This window comes from Chionomys nivalis, chromosome 12, assembly GCF_950005125.1.
Source record: "Chionomys nivalis chromosome 12, mChiNiv1.1, whole genome shotgun sequence".
Classification (NCBI taxonomy): Eukaryota; Metazoa; Chordata; class Mammalia; order Rodentia; family Cricetidae; genus Chionomys; species Chionomys nivalis.
This window is the reverse complement of record NC_080097.1, coordinates 36,382,049-36,409,273: the sequence shown is the minus strand read 5'-3', so window position 1 is coordinate 36,409,273 and position 27,225 is coordinate 36,382,049. Positions and strand designations below refer to the sequence as shown.

Genomic DNA, 27,225 nt, shown 5'->3' with positions numbered 1-27,225 from the left:
GTGGGGGTAACAGGAGAGGGTTGAAGGGGAGGGAAGGGAAGGGAGTAGAGAAAAATGTATAGCTCAGTTAAAAACAATAAAACAGAATGTGATAGGAAAAAAAGATTACCTATACAAGAACGATTACCTATAACAACACTCCCAGTGTTACTAGTTTTAAGTTAACTTTTTTCATAGATTTTGTAGATTTTTAACCATATCCAATAAACTAAAAATACATTTTGAGATTAAAAAAAGTAAAACAGAAGAACACAGACTCATACATCATACATGTACACAAACACATGATCAGTTAATAGCAACAGAAAACACACCTTCTTTGTCTTTTTAAGATTTTTTTATTATTAGGTGTATACACGTGTATTTGTGAGCAGGTGTCCACAAAAGCCAAAAGGAGGAGTTGGCTTATCTGGAGGGCGTTAGAGGCCGCTGTAAACCCTGCTATGGGTGCTAGGAATTGAACTCTTAGTCTTCTGGAAGAATATCAAGTGTTTCAGACTGCTGAGCCATCTTTCCAGCTGGGTTTCTTTATGAATCAGGTACCACAGTGGGCATGACACATCCAGAAGATAACCTAGGATGTGGGGCCCTAGCATTGACCTAGTTTGAGACAGAATCTTTCTGCTGTTAACAGTTGTATATGCCAAGCTAGGTGATCTAGGAGTTTCTAGGGATCCTCCTGTCTCAATGTTCCACTGTGTACTGGGATTACATGGCTACTGTGTTACACCTTTGCTTGTGTTTGGGTTGTCTGAACTTGGATCTTCAGGCTTGCACAGCAAGTGCTTTGGCTCCTGAGCCATCTCAGTCCATACTACAAATTTCTTATTGTTGCACACTATAAATAAAACTGAAAAAGAACATGTCAGGAATATCAACCATTATGCAGCTAGTTGTCTTAGCTCACTGACAATAATTTTCTTTACTAAAATGCTTATCTATATTTTGCTCGACTGATTTGTAGTGTGAGCTGCGGGCCTGCTTTTCGTCCTGCCCGGCTCCTGCACGGCTAGCTTTACACCAGAAATAATTACACGGAAACTGTATTCTTTTAAACACTGCTTGGCCCATTTCTGTTCATGTGTGTAGCACCCCAAGGTGCGCTTACCGGGAAGATTCTAGCCTACGTCCATCCTGGGTCAGAGCTGCATCGTGTCTGCTCTGGAGAGGAGAGCATGGCGTCTGTCTCTCAGAGGAGCTGCCCTGCATCTGAGCTCACTTCCTCTTCCTCCCAGCATTCTATTCTGTCTACTCCACCCACCGAAGGGATGGCCTATCAAATGGGCCAAGGCAGTTTGTTTATTGACAAATGACCTTCCTCCATCATTTCCCCTTTTTCTGTTTAAGTGCTAAGTAATCGGTGAGTAAGGGGGAACGTATTATGTCTGAAAACCAAAGCAACATACCTGCAAATGCAACAGCCGCAACACCTAGTCCTACCGCTATCAGCCTTCTTCCCTGTGGACGGAAACATACATTTAGAGTTATGCACAAGTCTATGAAAGTAAATCACCTTAATAGCAATGATAATTACATTAAATACATTTCCTTCAAATGTTATTATGAAGAATACAGCTTAGATATCTACACTGTCTATGGGATTATATATGCTGCCTGTTCTGTTGGCTAATTTTCTCCCCCCCACCACTTTGGTTTTTTGAAACAGGGTTTCTGTATGTGTAGCCCTGGCTGTCCGTAGGTCGGCTCTAACTCACAGTGATCCACCTGATGAGGGAGGCAGGGGCTGCTGGAAGGAACAAATGGGCCAGCAGGCACAAAACAGATAAAGGGAATAAAGAAGCTAAGAGAGGTCAAGTGTCATGCACATGTTCCAACCTTTTGACATCGTGACATGATAGTGTTAGCAAAGTTCACATTCAGGGCTGTGTGATCAAGTTACAAAACAACAATAAACAAAGACAAAAACAAGCAAAGAACCCCCAAAACCTTACAATTTAAGTAAGTTTATAATTTTGTGTTGGGCCAAACCGCATGCAGCCCACAGGGTGGACACCCCATGGAGGGCCTTCCAGGGAACACCAGGACTTCAGCTTTCCTATGAGCAATAGAGACACCACAGTTTCCAACAGAGGTCTGACATATCATAGGATTCTAAAGATCTCTAGTTATCATGCTGAAAAAAAAAACATACAGGACAAAAAAAAAGGGACATACAAATGAATTAGAAGTATATTAAAATAATCCAAGGAAAAAAAATGAGTGATTAGTGATAGAAATAGTAAGCTGTTAGATTTCTGCATTTTGAAGGTAAAAAGATTTTCTGGTACTATGTATGGTCTATGAGAGAAAAATCTAGAATGTCAAAGTTGCTGTCTTGAACAACTACAAACATGAAATTGCCTTTTGCTGAGGGGCCAGACTAAAACCTTTCAAGTAGGAAATCTGATGAGCTCTCTTTGGGCTTCATTTGAAAAACCATGATGAATAAGATAAATTGTGTAGAAATTCATTGACACTTGGTTGAGAGGGAGGGAAAAGAAGAATGAGCAGGATTAAGTAAAAACATTCTTCGTTATCTGGGAGGGACTCAATTCTCAAGGGTTAATCATAAGCAAATCACTTCTGCTGAACTCAGGGTTTTATATTGTCTTATTATTTGGTTCAATTTCCACAAAGAAAGCTTTCTGAATTTAAACAACACCAAGTAAAATATGGAGAGGGAATAGCAAAGGCTACTGACAAGTCAGCAGGATTCGGGAGAGACATCAGAGGAGAAGAGGGTCCTGTGCTGAGGAAGAAGAAGGAAGCATGGGACCTGTGTGAGGCCCTGGGTTCCATTCCTACCATCCCAAAAGTAAAAAGGAGGGGAAAGAGTTTATATTTGTACACACACAAAATGTCAGACCTTAAAATGACACCTGGAAGAGAATTTTACAATTATCTGACCTGAAAATCTCAAGCTGCATGAATTTCAAGTTTAAACTGGCCAATCCACATGAACCTACTCAGTCCTCAGCAGTGCTGGTTCACTGCCACAGTGCACACGGCACACGCACGCACACACACGTGCACACACACCTACCTACGGGAGAGGCAAAGTTAGGACATAGTTCTACTGGGTCCTCTTTTAAGCTACTTAATTTCTTTTAAATCAAAGGCAAGCATTAAATTCTACAATAAAATGAATAAATGGGGGGGGGGCGCGCAACAAAACAATGTAACAAAATCAAAAGCCAAACACAGGAAACAATTCTTAGGCTCACCCCAAGTAAGCTGTTATTCCACTCCTCAGTATAATGAATGAAATTTCCCCGAACTCAAAGCTCCTCTACATGATGATTTCTTGGGACTAATCTTTTAAATACTACTTTGCTTTATTCAAAATAATGCTGTGAGTCCTGCCTGCACTTTCTCCTAGTAACAGAAAAGGCTCTTTGCTCACATTAAAGGATAATGTGAATAAATGCACGAAGTGGAAAATCTTGCTGTGGTAACAAGCCAGTCCTGAGCCTTAGGAATATCGGCTAAGTGCCAACCAAGCTGCAAATCTGCTTCAGGTTCTTTCTTAACCCAAATATGTACAGTGACTGTGCACTTCCTGTGTTGACTTGGCTAGACTATCATACTGGGTTAGCCTTGGCTAGACTATTATACTGGGTTAACCTTGGTTAGACTATCATACCAGATTAGTCTTGGCTAGACTATCTATCATACTGGGTTAGCCTTGGCTAGACTATTTATCATACCAGGTTAGCCTTGGCTAGACTATCTATCATACCAGGTTAGCCTTGGTTCGACTATCACACTGGGTTAGCCTTGGAGCCACTGCGAAGGTATTTTGTAGATTCGGTCAACACTTATTGTCAGTTAAAGACTATCTGACAATCTACTCTATGAAGACCTCAACCAACCAACTGGAAGGCCTTCAAAACAAAGTTTAAGGTTTCCCTGAGGAAGAATCAGGTCTGAGGTGGTGAGGCACAACTGCAGGCAGCTCCAGACGTAGGGACAGCTCAGCAGTCAGGACCTTGCCTAGTACTGAGTTTTCACCATCATCTTTGGTTCAACCCCTGACAAACATAAAAACAAGAACAAAAATTGTACTCCTACCTTAAAGTTTTCTGCTGTGTCCTGTCCTATAAATTTTAGACTTGCTAGCCACAAAATACATACCAATTCCTTAAAATAAATACATAAATTACTTGATTCTGTTTCTCCAAAAACCTAACTAACACAGGCTTCTGGCACTCAAGACCATGCCTCACACATGGTAGGCAGTGCTCTGCACCAAGCTATGTGCTCTTTCAGGCTTACTCATGATTCATTTATTGGGCACAAATTAAATCCATATTTAAACATTTAATCTTGCTATCAGTTACCAGGCACAATAAAATGATCTCTTAAATGTTATAAATTTCCTCAAAACAAATGATGTCTTCCAAACACACTAGTTTTCTTTTGCTCTTACTCCCTATTAATGTGTCTAATTCCTTATGGAACTTTCTAGCTCTTTGAGCTAGGCCTGTTCCTTAGGACAGTAAAAGAAGGGTGTTAATTGCTAACAGGATTCAAAAGTCTACATCTCTGGCACTTCCAATTCTTAGATTGTGACAGAGTAGATAAAAACTGTTCTAGGTCATTTCTAAGAACACAAGGTTGTACTCCATCCTCTTGTTATTACATCAGGGTGTCACTGTATATAGCACAAGCTCAATCATTAAGTATATAAAATAATAATTTTCTAAGAATTTTTAAAGCTTTCAATTTCTTTAATGTGTTGGCAGGAGCTTTAAAAAAGATTTCTATATATCTCCCTTGTGATGTGTGCACAGAGACACAACACTGTTGTGTGTGTAGAGGGGCCTTCCTCCCCTCCTCTAATCTGCAGGTTCTTAGTAAGAGACCTGAGAGTCCACACCACACTGAGCAGGATAATAAAATGACAAGGAAAAACAAGGAGACATGGAAGAAGGAGAAGACCCCTAGTTCCCTCTGCCATGCTGGAACTGGTTTATTTCTCTCTGACATAAACCTAAAGGACTCTGACCAGTTGACCAAACTGTGCTAAAAAACTGAGCCCAGAGCCCATGAAGTCCCCCAGAACCAGCACTCCTTTTTCGGAGAGACGCTGTGGGCAAGCTTACTAGGAATGCTAAGGAGCCATTCTTTGGTTCAAATTGTATGTTTTGACCTCCTTGTTTGACATATGCATAATAATTCCTCAGATTTTTTGAATTCATGTTCTTATTAAATTTTGATAGCACATCTGTAAGCCTGCAAGGGTCCCTCATCTTACTATGTCATTAATGAGTAATTTCTTTTTTGTTAGGAATTATATTGTATTGGTACATTTCTGACTTCAGCCCTCCAAAATTACATACAAACCTGCTGCTAAGGCACCTAAGTGTACTCTTCTCTTGATGCATGTGCTCTGTGTACCCCAACTTTGCTTCATACTGACTTGTTCTCAGATCTTTCTGGTAGCACAAGCTGAGATCCCAGCTGCACCTGAATGGAGGCCTCCTCTGGCCAGCAATGCTGAGGCCAATTCTCCAATAAGAGAAAGACAAAATTATCACATAGTATAAAGGCGGGTCCACAACTGTCCTGTCTAACTCCAGGTTGTTTCTTTTCCTTTAGTCTGAGCTCCACTGGGATCCTGATTAGCATCTTCCGGCCAAGGATGGAAGCCCACCATAGACATCAGAGAGCAGGGCTGCAAGCAGAGCTTTCCACGGCCCATCCTGGAGCAACGGCCTAAGACAATGATCACATAGACCACAACCAAACAACGGTGGCCTGGAAAACCACAATCCTTGTCCTTCTCCTGCTCTATCACCCCGAGACTGCTGAACACAACCCGAAGACAAATTACAGGCCTGCGGCTCCTAATGCAACCTCTGAGGAAGGCTCCTTTTCCCTTTCACTACTGGTCTAACTACCTACACAGGGTGGGGGACTGTGGGTGGGGGATTATATTTTCAGGTGTGTGACTCTTGCTGGTGCTGCATTTGTTTAACTCTGTGAAGCTGTTACTGGGCCTCTCTACAACACCTGATGGTTCTAATAAAAAATAAACAGACAATAGCGATGCAGGAGCAAGGATAGGCAGGGCTAGCAGGCAGAGAGTATAAACAGAAGGAAAACTCTGGAAGGAGGAAGAAATCAAAAGAACAAGGCCTCACCCAGCTACACAGCAAACCAAGGAGTAAGAAGGAAAATAAGATATACAGAAGTAAGAAAGATAAAAGCCCAGAGGCAAATGGTAGTCGGGATAACATAAGAAAAACCGGCTAGAAATGAGCCACTCTAAGGCCGGGCATTCATAATCGTAAGCCTCCATGTGATTTATTTGGGAGCTGGGTGGTAGGCCTCTCAAAAAGGCAAACAATAGGTGACTGAGCCTGGGTACTTGGGATTCTCTGGAGCGGAAGACTTTGTCTATCCCTGGTATTAGTCATAGGATAAATAGGCAGCCACACATTAAAGAAGTCAATGCCGTTCTGAAATTCTCCCTATCCCTAGGGCTCCAGCTTTCTAATTCCTCTTCTCTGCTAACTCTCCTCGTCACAACACCACGAGGCTCTGGAAAGCAGGAAGCAGGCTCTGCTCACTCTTTTATTCTCAGTATACAGCACGAGCTAAGTAAGAGTAATCACCAAAATGGATACACAGACGAAGGATAGATGGTTAGGAATTCTTTTCTTCTTCTTCTTCCTGCTTCTGAGTCAGAGCCCATCTCAGAAAAGTAGAAACAAAAATGAAGGATTGTGGGGTCAAGGTTGGGACAAAGACAAAACAAAGATTATGAGGTTAAACCTGAATTCTGGTTTGGGTTTTATTCTCATCTTGCTATCACCTGCGTCATTATAATGCGAAGAAAGGGGCCTTTTTCACCCAACCAATTCCTTTGTCATTTTCTTATGACATTGACTTCTGTTTGTTTTCCTTTTTGTCCAGTGACTTTTTGAACTAAGAGATCTGAGCTCTTATGATCCAAGCTGCAGACTCTTTCTAGACAGGCTGTGTTCTGTTTGCAGACTCTTTCTAGACAGGCTGTGTTCTGTTTGCGGACTCTTTCTAGACAGGCTGTGTTCTGTTTGCAGACTCTTTCTAGACAGGCTGTGTTCTGCACATTGGTCCCTTGGCTTGTGGCACTCTCGTGGGAGACTGGGGAACCTTTGGAAGTGAGGCCTAGCTGAAGGGGTGGGTCCATGGGAGTATCCTATCCGTGCCCATGCCCTGCTTGATATCTACTTCTCTGTTGGTCAAAGCGAATGTCTCCCCATCCATCACACGTTCCTGCAACCAACATCTCTGTCAAGCACTCAGGACCAAGGGACTGGGGCTGAACCCTGAGAAATCATCGGCCACCTGAACTCTTCCCCGTTGTGCTGCTTCTGTCATGACTGTACCACACCAATGTAAAGGTCACACCACACTGTGACCCACACCTTTAGTCCAATCACCCAAGGAAGAGGCGGATAGATTTCTGAGGTTAAGAACAGTGCGTTTACATGATGAATCCCAGGCCAGCCAAGGACTACACAGTGAGACAAACAAACAAAAGAGGTTACTAAAGCACTTTCCTTCAAATCAGCCCTCTCCTTGCCACCTCCCCCACAGCACCCCGCCTGCCCAACACACAGTTACAAACTTCTCACAACAATAAGTTTACTTGCTGTCTTTTGGGGGCAGTTTGTCATTTCTATTTATTAAGAAAAAAAGTTTGTTTAATTTTCGATGCCCTTCATAGGCTGTGTTACAGAATCTAGAGCTGTAAGAAAGGAAAAAACCTAGCTGAAGCCACATTTCGCCAGGGAAGTCACACGGCCTGCACACTGACCCTGTGTCTGCACTAGAATTCGAGCTCAGATGGCACAACTGCAGACCTGCATCCATACCCCAGTGTTCCTTAAAGGAAAGTACGCAAGGGGTCATAATCACTGCTTTCCAAGGGGAACTCAAGCACTCCGACCTGACTCCAATGCCCATTCACACAACTCTTATGAAACGTCTTAAACAGCTGGGTCATCTTTAAAAACCAACCTAGAGTATAGTAGCTTCTACTTAGCTAAACTAAAACCAGAGACTAGCACTGGCCTTTGATGTCCTGAACATGTTATAATTCTCTATAATGTCATCTTCCTTCTCCCTCACCCAGAGTGCATTGCAATACCCTATGGAATGGACAGTCTGACACACTTGGGAGCAGCAGTCCTCATTCTTCCTTGAACTGTTCTTTCAGCTGTCTGAGGGCTAGGACAGAAACTCTGAGTAATCAAAGACATACATTTAATCCCAATGGTAATCTCTTGATCCTGGAGAACGCAAAATGGAACTCATGTCTTGAGGGCAATTTCATCATAAGACTCAAATGCCTTATAGCACTTCGTGGTATGTTTTAACCAACAGCTCAAGTCTGAAAAGCTTTTCTTACATCTTCTTACTTGGGAATTTGAATTTATCTCCTTTCCAGAAACTATTCTACTCCCTTCCCAGCACCTACTTTACTGTAAGGCAACAATCCGTTAGATCGACCACATCCACAGTTTACAATTTTCATTATATATATAATATATATTCCTTCCTCAGAGTTAAGGGGAACTCAAAGCAATCTGCTTTGAAGCTTAGGAATTTATAAACATATCTAGATTCATCTGAAGACCTTGAAGTTATCACAAAAATTATCACAAAAGCCAAGGCTACAAATAATTTCTTGGAACTAGACGCCATCCATTTCCTTATCTAAATGATGGAACGGCAGTGTTCTACCATAAAAGGACGGCCTTCCTACCAAGTCCTGCCGCGTACTATCAGGGTGACCTTGAGATACTTAATTAACCTCTTTAAGTCTCAACTGTCTTATGTATAAAATAAAGAAAAATAGCAGGAAACTCCAAGGAGATAGTGTTTTTAGGAGAAAACGCTATCACAGAGCATGGTGCACAGCAGACATTGATTAAATGTTTATCTACTTCCTCCGCACAATGAATGCGAACAGAAATACTATGGCTGCAGAGATGGCTTAGTGGTTAAAATGTTTATTGCTGTTCCAGAGGGTCCAAGCTCAGTCCCCAGCACCCAAGCTTGAAGGCTTCTAACTCCAGCTCCAGGGGATCTGACACTCTTCTGACCTCCACACGGTGTGGAAAGTCCTTCTATATATGTATTGCTTATATTGGTTAATGAATAAAGAAGCAGCCTTGGTTGGCATTTAGCATATAAACATGCCTGGCCTTGTGCTAAGTTCTGGAGAAAGAATAGCGAGCAAGACAGATAGGTACTCAAGTTTCCTACCCTACTTTCCGGCCAACAGCAACAATATGTGCCAGTACGGCATGAGAATCTAATACCCACATATTATTAGCTATGTAGTAAGAGACAGTAACTTTTTAACAAACAAATACATGAATAACATTTCCCAATTACAATGCCCTGGAAAACATACATTTTAGGTATGTTTAAAATGAATATATAAATAAATGAATATATAAAATAATATAATAAAATGAATACATAAAATGAATATAAATCATTTTGATAGTGTATTAGTTACTTTCTTGTTGCGCTGACTGAGCACCTGAGGAAAGCAGCCTGAGCACACACATGATATGGTGGCACACAGCTGCCATCCCAGCGCTTTGGATTTGGAGGCAGAAGTTCAGGAGTTCAAAGTCATCCTCTACTACCTAGAGAATTCAAGGTAAGCCTGGACTATAGGAGACTTCCCAAAACAATGGAGGGGAGAAGACTGAAGGCGTGGGGCTGATTTCAGGAATAAGTTGACTGGAGGAAGGATTCATCGCTCATGGTTTTGGTGTACAGGAGTCTCCAGTCAGGAATCAGAAAGATAAAATCTGGGGCTCAGAACACTGTCTCTGTCTCCTGGGTTGAAGTTGTCCACATTCAGGGTAAATTCTCCCTCCTCAGTTAGCACTCTCTAGAAACAACTTCACAGACACACTCACAGGTGTTTCCTAGGTGATGTACATCCAGATGAGCTGACAGTGGGGACCAATCACCAGAGATGATATAATAATAAACTACAATAAAAGCTTGTATAACCTTCTAAGCAAATAAATAACAATTTTCTCCTACTGCAGCAGAGGAGTGGAGTCAGGGAAGGCTCCAGCTCCCTTAAGCTGGGTCTTCAAAAAGGAAGGAGGAGTTTATTCAGCAAAGAATGCTAATCAGAAGAGAAAGCTTTAAAAATGGCACAGAAGTGGGAAATTTCATATAGAAAATGGAAACCCAATTTAACTACAGAATGCGGGGAGTGTGTAGTCCAAAGGAGACACTGCGGCTGGCCAAGCCATCAGGAACATGACCCGTCCTGTATTCCACCCTGACAGAGTTAGACCTGGGTAGCTTCACGGTTTGGGAAGCACGACCTCATCACTGCCCTGTGCTGTACTAGAAACTGTGGCAGTGTATTCTTGGGAAGGGGGAGGCGTCGAGGTAGAGAGCAGTGGTTAAAGTGCTCTGGCAGAGGTAATCCTCGGCTTCAGGGAGGAAAGGACAATGAGGAGTCAGAAACAGATCAGAGGCCTGCCTACCTAGGTGACGCAAGGTCAGAATCAAAGGAGAAAGAGGTGGTGGCTTTGTGCCAAACTTGGGAAATAACAGGACAACCAGCGTGCTCGGAGACAGATACCGTAACAGGAACATTTCAGATCAGCTAAATGTTTGTGTTTTTGTTTGTAGGACTCATTGATAAGCAAGCAGAAATTCTCACTCTGTCTTTGAGAAAGCCATTCTTCTCACCCCTTCCTATTCCAACGTGACATTCCCGATCCTAATGCGCACCACATAGCAAGTACCAACAGAGATGCTGGAGTCATACCAAACTGCAAATACAACTGTATCATGGTAAAGCAAGGATGAATCAGGGTTAAAATATGGATGCACAAAATATAATCCATGTGATTAGATGCTGCAGCCAGCGCAGCCTGGATAGCCAAGACTGGCGGGGGTGCAGGGATTGAGACTCGGAGGCTTCTTTTCAGGTGGAAGAACAGCAACCTTTATTTTGCCCAGCAACCTTTTATACCTCTACTCCTTCTGTGGAGACCCACTGGCCAGAAAGAACACAAACATCCTTGTCAATTACAGACCACAAGGAAGTTCCGCTGTCAGTTAGAGGGAGTGGGGGCGGCTGGAGCACAACAATTATATATATCCAAGTATGTTAAACTGTTTAAGAGAGCCGGGCAGTGGTGGCACATGCCTTTAATCCCAGCACTTGGGAGGCAGAGGCAGGCAGATCTCTGTGAGTTCGAGGCCAGCCTGGTGTACAAGAGTTAGTTCCAGGACAGGCTCCAAAGCTACAGAGAATCCTGTCTCGAAAAACCAGAAGGTTTTAAGAGCTGTTAATGGAGAGATAGGAGTGTTCCATTGCCAAGTTCACTGGCAGAAGCGGGGTGAGCAAAGCTGACCAGCTGGACTCTCGCTGGGGCTGAGCGGGATGGGAGTGTAGAATGACCCAGCCTTCCCCCTCCGGCTAACTGGGTGAAACACAACCACTGAGTCAAAGTCTGTCCAAGTAGGATCTTAGGCAGAAAACTTCTAAAGGCTTAGATAAGTTAGGGAAGCCTGGGATGTGCTGAGCAGGGCAAGGAACGAGGACCAATAATATTCTGCTACATTAGAGGTGGCTGGGCAGAGGCAGGTCTCCAAACTCGAGCTAGGCTCAGGAAGTTAAACTAGGCCTCATCAAAGTCAAGTTAGACTTAGGAAGCTACACTGGGCCTCATGAGGCCCAACATTCCATTACAAGGGGGCAACAAATGCTCACTAATTCTTAATAAGGTTTGAGCTAATACACTGAAAGGTGTTAGACTTTAAGTGGTGGTTATAATGAAATGTAGGTGGCTAATTGTCTTACGTGTTTTACTATCCTAATAAATTGTGCTTTCTGGAAAAGTAACAGAACTCAAAGGTTTACCACTTCAAGTTGGGTTTTATCTAACCTCTTTTAAATATTGGTAATATTCTCTTCCCACCTTAAGTTTCTTTTCTCCTTTTCCGTAAGAAGCAATTTTGTTAGAACCACATCTGATGATAACTTCTACCAAACAATTGTAGAGTATTATTTTATTGGAGGTAATAAGTATCTTACCTGCTCTATTTAGTGTCACAAACAGGTTACTGAACATTACATATTAGTCCATTAAGATAAGCTTTATGAAGAAAAAGAGAACTATTTGATAAGTACAGACAGAGATATATAGTCTATAAATATAAAAGTTAAGTCTCAGTAAATGAAAAGGTTTTCCTTAACTTCTAAATAAACATCCACGTCTTATGTTTCCTTTTTTGTTGTTGTTGTTTTTGCTTTGTTTGGTTTTTTCCAAGCCTAGGCTGTCCGGGTACTCCAGCTGTAGGTTAGGCTGACCTTGAACTCACAAGAGGTCCACCAGCCTCACCTCCCGGATTAAAGGTGTGTGCCACCACTGCCGGGCTCTACAATTTTCAAGGTCATTTTTTTTTTCTTTCCTAACACCCTCTTGACAGCTTCCCATTATATTCAGTCACCTAAAGTTATCAATAATCTTGTCTTCTACCTCCTTAGTTTGCTTTGGATCACGTACCTTCAACAAAATCAAGAAGGTCCCTCAGGGTCATTCTGAAAGTTTTGTGAGACCCTTTGAGGTTCTATACTAATTTGCATAAGAGGAAGGGTACTTTCTGGACAGTGGACTGTCCTGTGAGACCAGCCAACCCACAATAAAGAGTCAGCCTTGGCCCTTGAGGCTTTACAAGACACCATAGCATGAAGTGGAGAAGTGCCAGTCGATGGTCATCTTAAGAACACTCATCCATTTGTACCACTTTTACTGTTTTAGCACAGACTGGACTTTCCGTAAGTGAAGCTACCCTGTAAACTGAGAAGATATTTTCAACAATTTACCTCAAAACGTTCGCCTTTTTCTGGAAAAAGTAAAATAAAAAATAACACTAAGTTAAATTTAATGAATTACATTAAAATAAAATAAATCTGGAATGTCAATATTTAATAAGCCACACAGTGAGAAGGATGAGGCAGGGGGATTATGAACTCGAGGCCAGCCTAGGAGATCTGTGAGTCCCTATTTAAAAAATAAGATCCCGATGGCTTGCGGTTGTAGCTGTCACGCATACCACTGCTTAGTACTGCTGCAATAGGGGAGCAATAGGTTCACTTCGTTGCAGCCTCTAACGTAATAATGCGGAAGCATTTACAAATCCAAAAAGCGACATGTTACTAGGAAAATATTTACTTTACCCTTGTGTTTCAATTAGACTGTTACATTGATTTAAAAACTTTACTAAATATCACTTCAGGATATATGACAGGAAACTTTTTAAAAACTCTTGGTATAAAAACGGCACTGGCGCGGACTGGTGGAGAATCACACACTTGCTGAGCATCCCTGAGGCCGGCTACTAAAGAGACCTCCTCACTTACCTCCTGAATTCTACACACTCCTACAGAAGTAAACAGGCGGGCTGACGCCGCCGGGAGAAGTGCTGACAGTCATGAGTTCGACACCCGGGCATTTTCTGACTAGACCCAGGTTGGGTGGTCCAGATTGGGGGGGGACACGCTAGAGAAGCACTTCTCCCTCCTCCTCCGCTGCCCTCACGCGTTCTTCACGCTGGGGTTAACCAATTTCCCCAAGGAGCCCCACCCCCACCCAGGCCCCACCAGGACCCCTCCAGGCTGCCCTGGATACCGTGGGACTCTATAGTCCAGGGTCATCCTGTGGAGACGGCAGCCTATGGGCTGAACCGAGGAGCTGGGGAAGGTGGAGATCCTGGGATCTAGGGGTGCCCGCCGACTCACCGCGTCGTGGTCGATGTCTGCATCCGGCCTTTGGGTGGAAGGGGGCAGGTATTCGGCATAGCGCAGCGCCTCTTTGGCGGCCACACTGGTGACCATAGCTGCGCCTGGAGACCCATGGGACGCGCTGCGTTGCAAACGGTTTACGAGGCGACCGCGGGGACAAACTAGCGCGGGTAAATTAACTTCGCGCTTTGAGTAACCACTAGGTCAAATGGGTGTAGACCTGATTGGAGAGAACCCTTTTCTCACAGTCCACTCGGTGTTTACTTTTGTTTGTTTATTTTGAAGGATCTCCTGGGGCTAGATGTGGGTGTGGAAGGTGGGTGTCACCTTCCACCACACCCACCAAACCTGGGGTTAGGGTGGGACACCTTAGGTCTGTGTTGTTTCTCCAGGGAGAGCCTCTTGGGTCCAGCCTGGGAGTGAAGACTTGCCTTGACCTTCCCACACAGAAATGAGTATCATTTTACATCTAGGTGAAATTACTGGGAAGAAACTGGCGATCAAGTAGCTTGCGCTCACTGCAGATGATCTTTGAGTTGAATATATAAAGGCTTACTTTGTTATTAATAGGTCAAGTTCTTTGGGACAAATTAGACAATAACTAAAGCTAACACGTTTTCTAACTCCTGTACCGACTTGGCTGCAGTTATGCCCTTATACACTTTGCAAACCAGCTTACAAGAAGTTTTTTGTTGTTGTTGTCTATATTTTTTTGTTTTGTTTTTTGAGACAGGGTTTCTCGGTAGCTTTGGAGCCCGTCCTGGAATTAGCTCTGTAGACCAGCTGGCCTTGAACTTACAGAGATATCCATTCCCCACCCCACCCCCACCCGGCCTTTGCCTCCGGACTGGAATTAAAGGTGTGCACCACCACCGCCCAGCTAGGTTTTCTATTCTTAAAGTAAAAAATTTAAGAACCTGTTAATTTATCCATGTAGGAATTTACAATGACACCAACACCGTGCAGGTGATAGATACCGGAGCGTGAGCCTGCCGGACAGGCTGCAAAAGGAAGCAAAAGAGACAGCATTCGCGTTTACAGAAAGGAACAGCAGCAATCATAAACGTTTTCTTGGAGGCTCAGCCATTGAGATTGGTTCAGTAAAGAACATGTTTTGTTTTAGTTTGAAGAAGAAAAGGGCCAGAAATTCCACATAGAAATAAATACAAAGACCTGAAAAGGTTGGCGTGTGTAATACTGGGTTAAAAGTTCTTCGACTCTTTAGAAACATGATTTTATCTAAGTTATTATTTTATTTAACAATTTATTTAAATTATCTTTTAAGCCAATCCACAATTATTTATTGTTATGATTTTAGCCATAATATGACTGACTCTTCCTGGTTCCAGGGCCAGGAATGTGCCGACAAGCCCGGCATGACCCACGGGCGACATGGTTACATCATCTACCTATGACACAGCTGCGTGAGCCCTCGCACGCATGCATGAGCTCTGTCTGCATAGGCCCTAACCACATTCCCCCCCCCCCCGCGCATGCGCCAGGTAGCCCATAAAAGCTGGACATGCCATTTTGCGCGCCCTTCCTCCCTCCCCCTCTCTTTCCTTCTGCTTCCCTCCCTTCTCTCCTCCCTCTCCACTGACCTCAACAGGCCTGTACACCCCCTCTTAATAAATTCCTAAGTTGTGCGTTCCGCGTTTCCTTCTCACTCACACCAGATAATTTCATTTATGAGCAAAACAAATGAGTTGGATTGGAACCTACATGTCATTCATTTATCATCCATTTGCTCAATTTATTCAATAAATACTTATTGAACAAATGTCACGTTTTAGACACAGTACTGGGGCATTGTGCCTTTAGCATCAATTAAACAAATAAGGTCTCCAAGTCTTTGGAGTTTGTCGTCTAGGGGAAGCTAATGGTGTATCCTAGCAGCTGGACCGAACCATCTTAGGCTGCTAGCCTAGAGCAAACAGCAATTAGAGCAAGATCGGTGTGAGCCAGCTCTTTTTTAGAAGAGCACACCTGCTCAAGAGCTGAGGCTTCCCAAGCAGAAGCCCAGAGAGAAGGGGGCTGGGTAGAGAGTAAGGCAGAGGAGGGGAGTGTAAGGAGGGGGTGTGGAAGCAGGTTGTACTTCAGGTCAGACTTCTGAGAGTAGATTACTGGCTGCCGCTGGACTTTACTGACTGAACTCTCTGCCACTGCTGCCTTGGTTGTCTGCTTCCACAGAAGCAGCCAGTGCTCGAGAGAAATCTCATCCCCAGTGGCTACTCAGCCCTCAGCCCGTGGTTCTTCAGCAGGCTCAACCTTAGCAGCAGATAAAGATAAAAACAAAAGCAGTGAAATCCTTTCCTCACCCCCCAAGGATCTCTTGGTTTAACCAGACTCACTTTGCTGGCTTCCTTGAGAAGGAAGATAAACGCTGTTGTGTGAAATAAAAAAAAAAGAGGTGTATTAAATTTCTGTTGGTTTTCTTTCAATTACTTATACCATCTCAAAGACATATTATGTTCAATGGACCTTGTAAAACAAAGGCAGATATTGGTATATATTTTAGAAACATTTCAGTCAAAGGGGTTTACAATTCGGCTGTGCTGGAACTTGCTCTCTAAAGCAGGCTGGCCTGGAACTCACAGAGATCTGCTTGTCTCTGCCCCTGGAGTGCTGGGATTAAAGGTGTTTGCTGCCATCGCCCGGCTTCCTGTAGTTTTTTATTTTTATTAAATCCCACACACATTGGCGTGTTGACTGGTGAGTCTGGGGAAGCACCTCTATTTTTGAGAACTCATGGGTGTTGCATAACTGTCGTTTCCAGAAGACCCTATCTTGCATCAATTACCCCAGTCCTCTGGCTCTTACAGTCTTTCTGCCCCACTTTCTGTAATGTTCCCTGAGCCTTAGACATCAGGATGTTTTTGTAGAAGATGTCTTCATTATGGATAGGCACCCCAGAGTTGATCATTCTCTGCCTCTTGACCAATTATTGATCTCTAGAGTATCCTCCAATGTAATAAGATGCTTCTTTGACAAGGAGGTGAGAGCTGCATTAATCTATGGTATGAGGATAAGTATCTAGAAGGCAATTGGATGTTTTAACTATTTAAAGTTGGTTCTCATCAGTCATGGGTTCATGGGTAGGTTTTCAGCACCAGGCAAGAGTACCCTCCTATGGAGTGGGCTGTAAGTACAATTAGACATCTGTTAATTTTCCTGAAGACATAAATAACACTGTTGCACCATTGGATGTTGTTATGGGCTCGTCATTGTTGCGGTTCACAGGCTTTAAGCTAGGTAAGATTTGCAAGGGACCTTCAATAATATGAAAGCTAGACCTTAGAGAGAAGGCTTCCAGGTCAGTCCCAGCTATATTCCTCCAAGACCCGGACCAGAGTATGTGTCATCTTCAGCAACAGGATCCTACCTTCAAGTTCTGTCAGGCAACCAAGGGAAATGGCAGTAACATGTATTGTTTTGTCCCTTGGACATCCCAACCAATTATTTTGAGATAAAATGACCCTGCATCCTGTGTGTCTTAGTTTCTCTTCTATTGCTGTGGCAAAATAACTTGATCAGACAATTGTGTTAGTCAGTGTTCTCTAGAGTCACAGAATCTATGGAATGAATCTCTCTCTCTCTCTCTCTCTCTCTCTCTCTCTCTCTCTCTCCATATATATGTGGAATTTATTGTAATGACTTACAGGCTGCAACTAACCCAAACAATGGCTAGTTGTGAATGGAAAGTTCAAGAGTCTAGAGTTTCTCAGTCCCACAAGGCTGGGCATCTCAGCTGGTCTTCAGTGTATGCTGGAATCCTGAAGAAGTAGGCTCTAACACAGTGAAGGAGTGGGTGGGCTATCAAGGCTAAGGGAAGCAGGCAAACAGCAAAAGCTCCCTTCTTCCATGTCCTTACGTAGGCTTCCAGCAGAAGGTGTGATCCGGATTTAAGGTATGTCTTCCCACCCCAAGATCTGGATCAAAACCTGTGCCATGCCAAGTTCCAGATCAGAGGTGTGTCTTCCTACTTCAAAGGTCTGGACTAGAAATGGATTCACCCACTTCAAACCAAACACAATATCTCTCACGGGTGTGCCCTCCATTTTTGGATTGTGGTTCATTCTAGACATAATCAAATTGGCCACCAAGAATAGCCATCACAACAAATTATAGAAAGAAAGCATTTGATTGGTTTACAGTTTCAAAGTGTTAGTTACGGCAAAGAGACATCTTGAACTGCAAGTAGGTGGCAGTGAGACATACTGGGAATGGTGAGAATCTTTGGAAACCTCAAAGTGGCACATCTCTTCAAAACAAGGCCACACCTCTTAATCCTTCCCAAGCACTTCCACCAACTGAGGCCAAGTATTGAAACATTTGGGTCTGTGGGAGCCATTCTCAGTCAAGCTACCACACTATCATTGTTTAAAAGAAGACAGACAACATTGACAGCAATAGTGAAAAACACTCCACATGCAGCATTAAACTCTGGCCTCCAGATGTGAATGACAAGGTGCAAAAATACGGCCCCCACCACATGCACACGCAGACACAATCCTCCAAAGCTACTGAGCAGTGTGTATGCAATGGAAAACAATGAAAACAATTTCAATTTGAAGATTAGATGTGATTCCATACTCGGTTTTGCCTGAAGATATTGCTTCCTCTTCTTTTTAAAGAAAACCAAATTATAAGCCTCAAAAGAAACATTGTTATCATTGTGAGTCACCCTGAGGCAGAACTGGGACCCACATCTGTGTAAAAGGCTTCCCCTCTACAGACAAACAGAGTGCATAGGAGCTTCTGTCTTGGCATTATACTCTTGCAACATTGCTGAGATTTTCAGTAAAAAGGAAAATGTCTTGGAGCTGGGGTTGCAGCTCAGTTGGTAGAATGCTTGTCCAGCATGCACAGAGCCCTGGGTTTGATCCTCAGCACTCCATAAAACTGGCGCTGTGGTGCATACCTATGCTTCCAGCACTAATGAGGCACAGCAGAAGGATCAGGGGTTCGAGGTCGCCTTCAGCTATACAGCCAGTTTGAGGCCACTCCTGGGTTATAGGAGACTCTGTGTCAAAAAGGAAAAGAAATGCCTAAAAGCATTCCCAGATGGTGACAAAGGAAAGAAAAATTGGAGAAGGGGTTTACATAGATATTTAAAAATAATGTTTAAAGTGTGTATCTTTAACACTGTGATCCCAGATGTAATCGATTTCCTGAGTTTCCTCCATTATCTTGGTCATGTCAGGAAAGAGGCTGTCCTAGAGGACAAAGCATAGTAGGAGGGAGGAAACATGAGATACATGGTTGACTCTGAAGGGCTAGGATCAGGCATGGTTCATTACAGGACGAGGCAGACTCAGAGGCATGGGGTGTATGAAAACATTGCATACAAACAGTACCACAAGTTGTTCAGTTTTTCCAAAGCTTAAATCATAAAGAAGACCATACAGATGGATGAGGTGGGCAAATGCCAAGGGCCAGCTACCTTTATAGAATAAGCTTTATAGAATAAGTAAAGGCATGTACAGTGTGTTCTATCCATCGAAGAACATTTAGTCCAGGTGTGTTAGCTAGCATTTGGTCACTAACATAAAAGTACCCGAGAACAATTTAAAACAGGGGAGAGGGGGGTTAGTCTGACTCACAATTGCCAAGGTTCAGTCCTTGGTCCCTTAGCTCTGCTGTACCTGGGCTGTGGCGAGGAAGAGCAACAAGTCAGGGAGTGTGTGGAAGATCAGAGCTGCTCGCCAGAGAGCAAGCGAGAACGCAGATCTACAGAGGAGCTCAACCTGTCAGTGGCTCACCCTCCAAATAGAACCCACCTTCTAACAGGAAGCCACCTCTGAATTAGCCCATTGATGAATCAAGAGCGTTCACGAGTCAAACAACTGGTAAAGTTCTGTCCGCTGGCAATCAACCCCTTAATACATAAGACTGATCAGGAGCATCATATCCAAACCACAAACATATATGATGACACGTAGTCATACTCTTCTGTGTATTGAAGCCACACCATTTGTGTAGAAAAATATTAATAATAAATGAAAGAAATTAACTAGCTGGACTGGTTTAATTTAAAAATGATTACTCATATTGCTTGAATACTTGCTAAAATATTTAGCTCCTGGAATACTCTTGATTCCACATTAGGAAGACAGAGAAACTCCTTGCTGTTTTGGGGAACTGGCTACAAGAAGGAATATAGCTGTGGGATGGTGCCATGGCTAATCTTACATGGGATTTTTGAAAAACACAAGACATGAGCTCAAAGGATGTCAGTAGAGAATAAAGCCAACAAAAACACGTGCAAATGCCCTTTGTGGTGAAGGCCACTCTCTAATGGGAGAAAACGGGTATGCGTACCTCGCAGGCCTGTCTGCCGGTCACCTGGAGCAGCATCCGCGGCGTGGGTACCAGCTACAGCTAATCCCTTGGAGGAAGAGCTGGCAGGAGAACACACACGTTGTTTTCTGGAGCCAATTTGCATTTTGTGCTTTGTTTGTCTGAGCCAAAACAGCATAAACTATGCCAAACCTGGTTTTCTGATTATTTTCAGGCTGATTGGAACTGGCACATGACATTGTTTTATCTAATTAACCCACATGTGGTACAAAACAAAACAAATTTGAAATGGAAAGCTCTTTCTGTCTTCATTGAAAGACAGAGGTGAATATATAATTATTTTGTCCTTGTCTCTCAGCCACATTTACAGTTGTGGGAGGAGATACTTTCCTAATAGATAGCAAAACACATTTTATGTATTCCGTGTCTATAATTAAAAGTGATTATGTTTTACATTTTCCTAAATCGAATATTTCCCTTTACAACAGCTGGCTAAAAAAGAAATATGTAGATGTGTGCTCAAATAAACACCAGGGTTGCTCTCTCTGCAGACACACTTCCCATATCACATGTGTAAGGAGTTCCTCTCATACCAGCTGATTTTCCAATTCTCTGGACAGCAACTGCGTTCTATAATCCAGTTCTGACACTAATTATCCTAGAATTAGCAGAATTAGTGCAGACCCACAGGTTAGGAATTTGGTCCCACAAGATTGTCCCCACTTCAGATGCCAATTGCAGGTTCCCGGGTATCATCTGTAAGTCTGACTGGCCAGGTACAAGCAGGGGGGGGACAGGTCCCATGACCTCCTTCTCCTTCAATTTCCTAATTTGCTATAAAGGTTCACCTGCTCAGTGAAGCATTTCGTTTAGCATTGCCAGTTTATTATAAAGGACAGAACTCAGGCACATCCAAATGGGAGCGATTCAAAAAGCAAGGGGTGGAGATGCGGAAATGCAGTGTTTCCAAGCCGACCCTGCTCCGTAATGTGTTCATGAGTCTAGAAATTTCTGAAGCCCCATTGTTTCGGCTGTATAGAGGTCTCATTACATAAGCATGGTAGAGTAAATCGTTACCCATTGGTCACTGAGCTCAGTCTTCAGTGCCTCTCCCCTTCTGGGAGACTAGTGGGCGTGGCTACAAATCCCAATACCCAAATTTCAATTCCTCTGGCACCCATGACACCCCTTTTTCTATCCCACTCAGCATCTTAAATTCAGAACGGTTGCAAAAGGGCTTGTAGTGTTGTATTAGTTACTTATTTCTGTGGCAAAAAGCCTAATGACTTAAGGAAGGGTCTATGTTAGCTAAAGGTTCAGGGTTCATCCTGGGAGGAAGGTCATGGGGAGGGGAAGCCTGCGGCAGCTGGTCACATTGTATCCCCAGTGAGGAAACACAGAGAGGTAAGTGCTACTTCAGTTTGATTTATTCCTTTTTATTCAGTCTAAGACTCAAGCCCTGGGACTAGAACTACCCACCGTGGGCAGGTTTTCCCACCTCAATTAAAATAATCTCTTACAGACTGGCCTAGGTGCGAACCTAACTAGATAATCCCTTACAAGCGAACCTATAAATTTGACTCTTAGATGATTTTAGATTCTGTCAAGTTGCTAATCATATTCATTATCACAGGATTCCTAATGAAGAACATATGTCTATAAGGGAAATTTTAGGTTATATTTGCATCAATGTCTGTCTGTATTTGTTTATTTGCTTTCAATTGCTGCTATAATAAGCTATGTAATACTCATTTAGGTTCATTCAAACTTCGCAGAATCCAAAGAAGCTCAGAGGAGCTCTGTGTACAGTGTACCCTGAGGCTGAAGACAAGGTGTCTGTAAGATTGCCTGCCTGCCTGGCAGGTGTAGAATGAATAATAAAAAAACAGAGACAAAAACTGGTGTTCAACCCCAAATCCAGAAAAACAAAACAGCCAAGTCACTAGAGAAGTCTTACTTCTACCAAGGCTGGGTGACTGCAAATTAAGCAGCTAAGCCTCTCTCTTCCCTTTATATTCCCTCTAGTGCTGGGATTAAAGGTGTGACTCCCCAGGACTGGGATTAAAGATGTAGGCCACTACCACATGGATTTGTTTCTGCATGGATCCTGTATAGCCCAGGGTGGCCTTGAACTCACAGAGATCCTTCTGACTCTTGTCTCTCAAATCCTGGGGTTAAAGGTATGTATCACCATTGCCTGACCTGTAGTGGCTTTAGGTTTGCCTCTGGTCTTCAGGCAAGATTTATTTATCAAAATACAAATATTATACCATTACGGGCCTGCCTGGCTAAGAATCTTCCAGATTTGTTGTTGGTAGCATTGTTGTTGGTTGCTTGTAGTTGTGGCACTGACTGAGACCTGTATTTTTCTTCTGGCTATCAGTCAAGGCCATTACAGGCTCCCCATGCCCCATTTCCAGTCATCAACAGCGTGTTGTATCTCTTGGGCTTCAAATATCTGACATGCCTTTCTGCTCCCTGATGATAAAGACTGTTTCTAAAGAATTTTCGTTCTTGTGCCTACCTGAGAGTGTCTCTCAGGGCCAAATGAAGGCAGGCATGGTGGCACAAGAAGGAGTGCTTGTTCCAGAGCTGTTGGGGCTAAAAAAGAAGACCTTGCCTCAAAAATGAATAGGTAAATAAATAGATGAACTAATACATAATAAATACAGAAATAAATAAATTTGGGAGTTTAATTATGCTTACAAAACACCCTTGTAGTGGTACCTGCATTAACATTTGATTTAATAACTGGACACAAAAAATCTTAGGGAAGACAGCCTTTAAAATTCTGACTCCTGTATCATCTATCTACCTATTTATGAATCAGAAGCTGTCTATTGGATAACTAAATATATACGTGGAGATATATGTATGCTTACACACACACACACACACACACTCCTATGTATATCTAGAAAACATCGTATTGAGTGAGGTAGCCCAGACCTAGAAAGACAAATATAAAAAGTACTCACTCATAAGTGTCTTTTAGACATAAAGCAAAGAAAAAGCAGCCTACAATTCACAATCCCAGAGAACCTAGACAACAAAGAGAACCCTAAGAGAGACATACATGGATCTAATCTACATGGGAAGTAAAAAAAGACAAGATCTCCTGAGTAAATTGGGAGCATGGGAGAAGACAGAAGGGGAGGGAAGAGGAAGGGAAAGGAGTGAAGAAAAATATATTGCTCAAACTGGGCGATGGTGGCACATGCTTTTAATCTCAGCACTCAGGAGACAGAGGCAGGCGGACCTCTGCGAGTTCAGGCTAGCCTGGTCTAAAAGAGCTAGTTCCAGGACAGACTCCAAAGCAACACAGAAACCCTGTCTCAAAAAACAAAACAAAACAAAAAGAAAGAAAAGAAAAATATATTGCTCAATAAAAACAATTTTAAAAAGATGTACTTTATGTGTGTATGTGTGTATGCTTGTATGTATGCACATATGAATGTGTGTACATGTTTATGCACATGTATATGTGTGATTGACACTGGCTGTCTACTTCAATTGCTTTTGTGTGTATGTGTCTGTGTGAGTGTATGCTCTAGTGTATGCCTCTGAGCATGTGCAGAGAGGATGGAAGAGGCATCCAAAGTCCTCCTCTATCACTCCACACATGTTCCTTTGAGGCAGGGTCTCTCCCTGTGTTTTATCAGACGGACTGGAAGTCAGGAAGCTGTGATGATCGTCCTCTTAGAGCTGGAGTTTAGGCATGCACAGGGTGTCCAGCATGTTGTGTGAGTGCTGAGACCTGATCTCTAGTCCTCCATTCTGCTCAGCATATGTTCTGAAGTACTGAATCATCTTTTCAGCCCCTTCACCTTAGCATTTGAGGCAGGGTTCCTCATAGGAGCTTACCAATTGGCTAGACTGGCTGACTAGCAAGCCCCAGGGATCCTCTGTTTCCCAGCACGGGGTTTTTCCCCAGCACATGGATGCTAGATATCAGAACCCAGGTTCTGATGCTTGCACAACAAGCACTTTACCTCCCACGCCATCGCTCCATCCCCCAGTAAGGGACTTGCTGGAGATTCTTAAAATTCTAGTTTCAATCATCTCTTTAGAACACAGCTCAGCACTTCAGTCAGAATTGAGCATCTGGTTTCAAGAAAGGATTGTTGGTGGAGCTCCAGCACAAATCTACCCATTACTGTTTACAACATAGTGTTTATAAATCTAACCAGATACTGTTTATATGTTGGTGTTTGCTTCCCACCATGTTTAAAAGTTCACATTGACATCCCATGCCCAGAAGGACATTTGAATTAAATGTGCCCCAACAAAGACAACAAAAAATAACAGCATGATGATGATGGTGGTGTGTGTGTATGTGTGTGTGTATGTGTGTGTGTGTATGTACATGTCTGCCTCAGAAAAATCACTTTGGATAAACACAACTAGGGAACAGAAAATGCTGATTTTGTTTTGGTCTCAACTGTGTTTTGGAGGCCAGACTCTGTGAATATATGAGGGTTGGGAACAAGTCTGTTACTCTTAACCTAAAATAAATATTCAGACCTCTAATGCCACCATCTGACCTCTGATGCTGCCATCTGCCAACTGGACTGCTTTCCTAGAACTTTCCACCCCACATGACCACCATGCTAATTTGTTGAAACCACAGGGGATTTAGGGTGATGTGTGTCCACTTTTACTTTTCACAATATTATGCTACAACACTCATCTAAGCACTGCAATGTCCCTGCATGGCAGTCACAAGAACAGAGTGACCTTTGCAGGGTCGGCTGCTACGGACAAGTTACCAGAAATACCTTTTGTGAGAAGTTGTGAAAGAACCATCTAAACAATGATAAGTTCTCGCCCCAACAATTTTTATAACTTTTACTTTTTACCACATTCTACTAAAAAAAAAAAAAAAAGCCAGGTACTAAGTTCACTGCCAAAGCCTATGTTTCAAGACATGATGTAAACATATTTCTCTGTTAAACCCTTTGTATTCTATTTGGTACCACTTTAGATATACTGTGTACAATCTATCACAAGCAACAAAGGAGGCATCCCGTTTGATGTTCTTACATACATCCTCTAGGCTCTTAGCCTGATGTTTTAAGACACGACTACAGTGTCTCCCAGTTCTTTTTGTGTATGTGTGTATGTGTGTGTGCTTGACTCATACAAGCCTTGTGTTTCACACTACACTTCCCTAGTCCCCAAGTTTGGAAGCATGATGAAGAGCACTCTACAAAGGATAAAGGAAAGCAGAAAGATCACTGAGTGACGTTCTGGTTATTGATCACCCAGCAAGACAGGTACAGGTACAGAACACTCCCAATAGGATTCATAAAAGCAACATGAGACAATGATGCAGTGGCCACATCCGCTCAAGTGACTCACAGAATAAGGAGGTGGAAGGGTTCCTTAGCCTGACAATCCCAGCTTGATACTTCGCTCCGCCACTCTGTCCCCCGGGTTTTAAATTGGACTCCTACTGGTCTCATTTTATGATTTCTAGGCAAATCTACTTTGACTTTTAACATGCCAAAAGTCAACAGGTTTGTACTCTAGTTCCCTGTTCTGATCCTGACCCAGTCTTCCCTATCCTTTCGACACTCACCCTTGTTCTAGTCTTTTACCCCACATCAGCCAATAGCAGAGCTGATGACTGGCCACACCAGTTGTCTAGGCTTTGGAAAGATACACAGTATCTGAGGGACGGGCTGTCTGTCATCTCCGGACCGATGAGATGTTGGTCCAGATATTGGCAGGAAGGAAGGACATATTTCTAGGTCCTTCCTATGTGTATCCTGTGATCTGAATTCATGCCAGTTCCTTTCCTTTCCTGACTCAATGTCACCCTTCGGTAAGGACAAGGGAGGCCGCAATGTGTAACTATGTGGAAACTTCTGGAGAACCTTTGTTCTCACTGAAGGAGACACTGTGCCAAGAAGTTGTGCAATTAACACTCTTGGTCACCTTTACTGTGTTTTATAGTATTGCCCAGAGATTTGGGGGCTTTTTATGATTTTTTTTTATTGAGCTCTGTATTTTTCTCTGCTCCCTTCCCTGCCTCTCCCCTCCACTTCAACCCTCTCCCATGGTCTCCATGCTCCCAATTTCCTCAGGAGATCTTGTCCTTTTCTACTTCCTATGTAGATTAGGTCCATGTCTCCCAGTTCTTGTTGCTTTGTTTCTGCATCATGGCAGAAAATCACAGAGCACCATGAGCCAACCTACGGTGGGCTGAACCAGCAGTCTAGAACCTAAGCCAACACCTGAACACCTCTAGACACTTCAGCCAGGTCCCTCGGACCCTCATACGAATTTCATACCCTGTCCACCGTGCTGTGGGCACGTGGGTGAAATACGGCTTTTCCCTTTGTGTCTATCTGAGAGATGCCCTGCAGTCCTGTGGGTTCCTCTGATACACGCTTTACAATGGTCACCCCGGCATTTCATGATCTGTTCTTTGGATTTCCAGTTGGCCCTCTGTCTAGGTCCTCGGGGCTATCCTTGTAAGAATTCCCCTGCTGCTGAGTTTGGTGCAACTCCAGCCTTGGGGTCTTAGGGAGAGGGAACCAAGTGAGTTACTAGAAACAATTTAGACAAGTTACTCAGCACTTGTTCCTATCTTTTGTTGCTTTTAGCCGTCTAGGCCTTCCCTCTTTCACAGAACAGTATTGCCCTGATCAGAACGATAAACAAACAACTCCTGCTACAATTGCAGATGCAGTGAGCCAGTAACCAGTGTTCTTCAGCCTTAGTGGGGCTGAGCAGCAGGGTCCACCAGAGGCTCCAGGGAGTATTTATAAATGAGTAATATCCTCAGGACATTCTACCGAAAACTCCATGCTTACATTCACTTCCCTTTCTTCTTCTTCTTTCATTTTCTTCCTCCTTACTTGCCTTAGTTATCAGTTGCTGTATAACAAATTAATTACCCTTATGGTGTGGCTTAAAAGAACATTAAACATTTATTTTCCCATGTAACCATCGCCCGTGTGTGTGTGTGTGTGTGTGTGTTTGTGTGTGTCTGTGTTTCTGTGTGTTTGTATATTTGGAAACAAAGTCTTGCTGTATGGCTCAGGCTGGCCTTGATCTCATGATTTTATCACAGCTTCTCCAAACTGGGATGATGGGTTCTTGACTGCTTGCATCCAGTGTCTATG

The 27,225-nt window shown here is 43.1% G+C and overlaps 1 protein-coding gene across 3 annotated transcripts in view; it reads right to left on the bottom strand.

Moving 5' to 3' along the window:
* The window catches only part of Dnajc15 (DnaJ heat shock protein family (Hsp40) member C15), a 49,491-nt gene extending 35,482 nt beyond the window's left edge, over positions 1-14,009 (bottom strand). For all 3 annotated transcript variants that reach the window (XR_009058138.1, XM_057786824.1, XM_057786825.1), the window contains exons 1-2: positions 13,790-14,009; positions 1,407-1,458 (exon numbers count right to left, since the gene is read on the bottom strand). Coding sequence is in view for 2 of the 3 variants with exons in the window: in XM_057786824.1 (XP_057642807.1) it covers positions 1,407-1,458; positions 13,790-13,885 (148 nt within the window). In the remaining variant the exon portion in view is untranslated. The remainder of the gene's footprint in view (positions 1-1,406; positions 1,459-13,789) is intronic.
* Between the last annotated feature and the right edge of the window lie 13,216 nt (positions 14,010-27,225).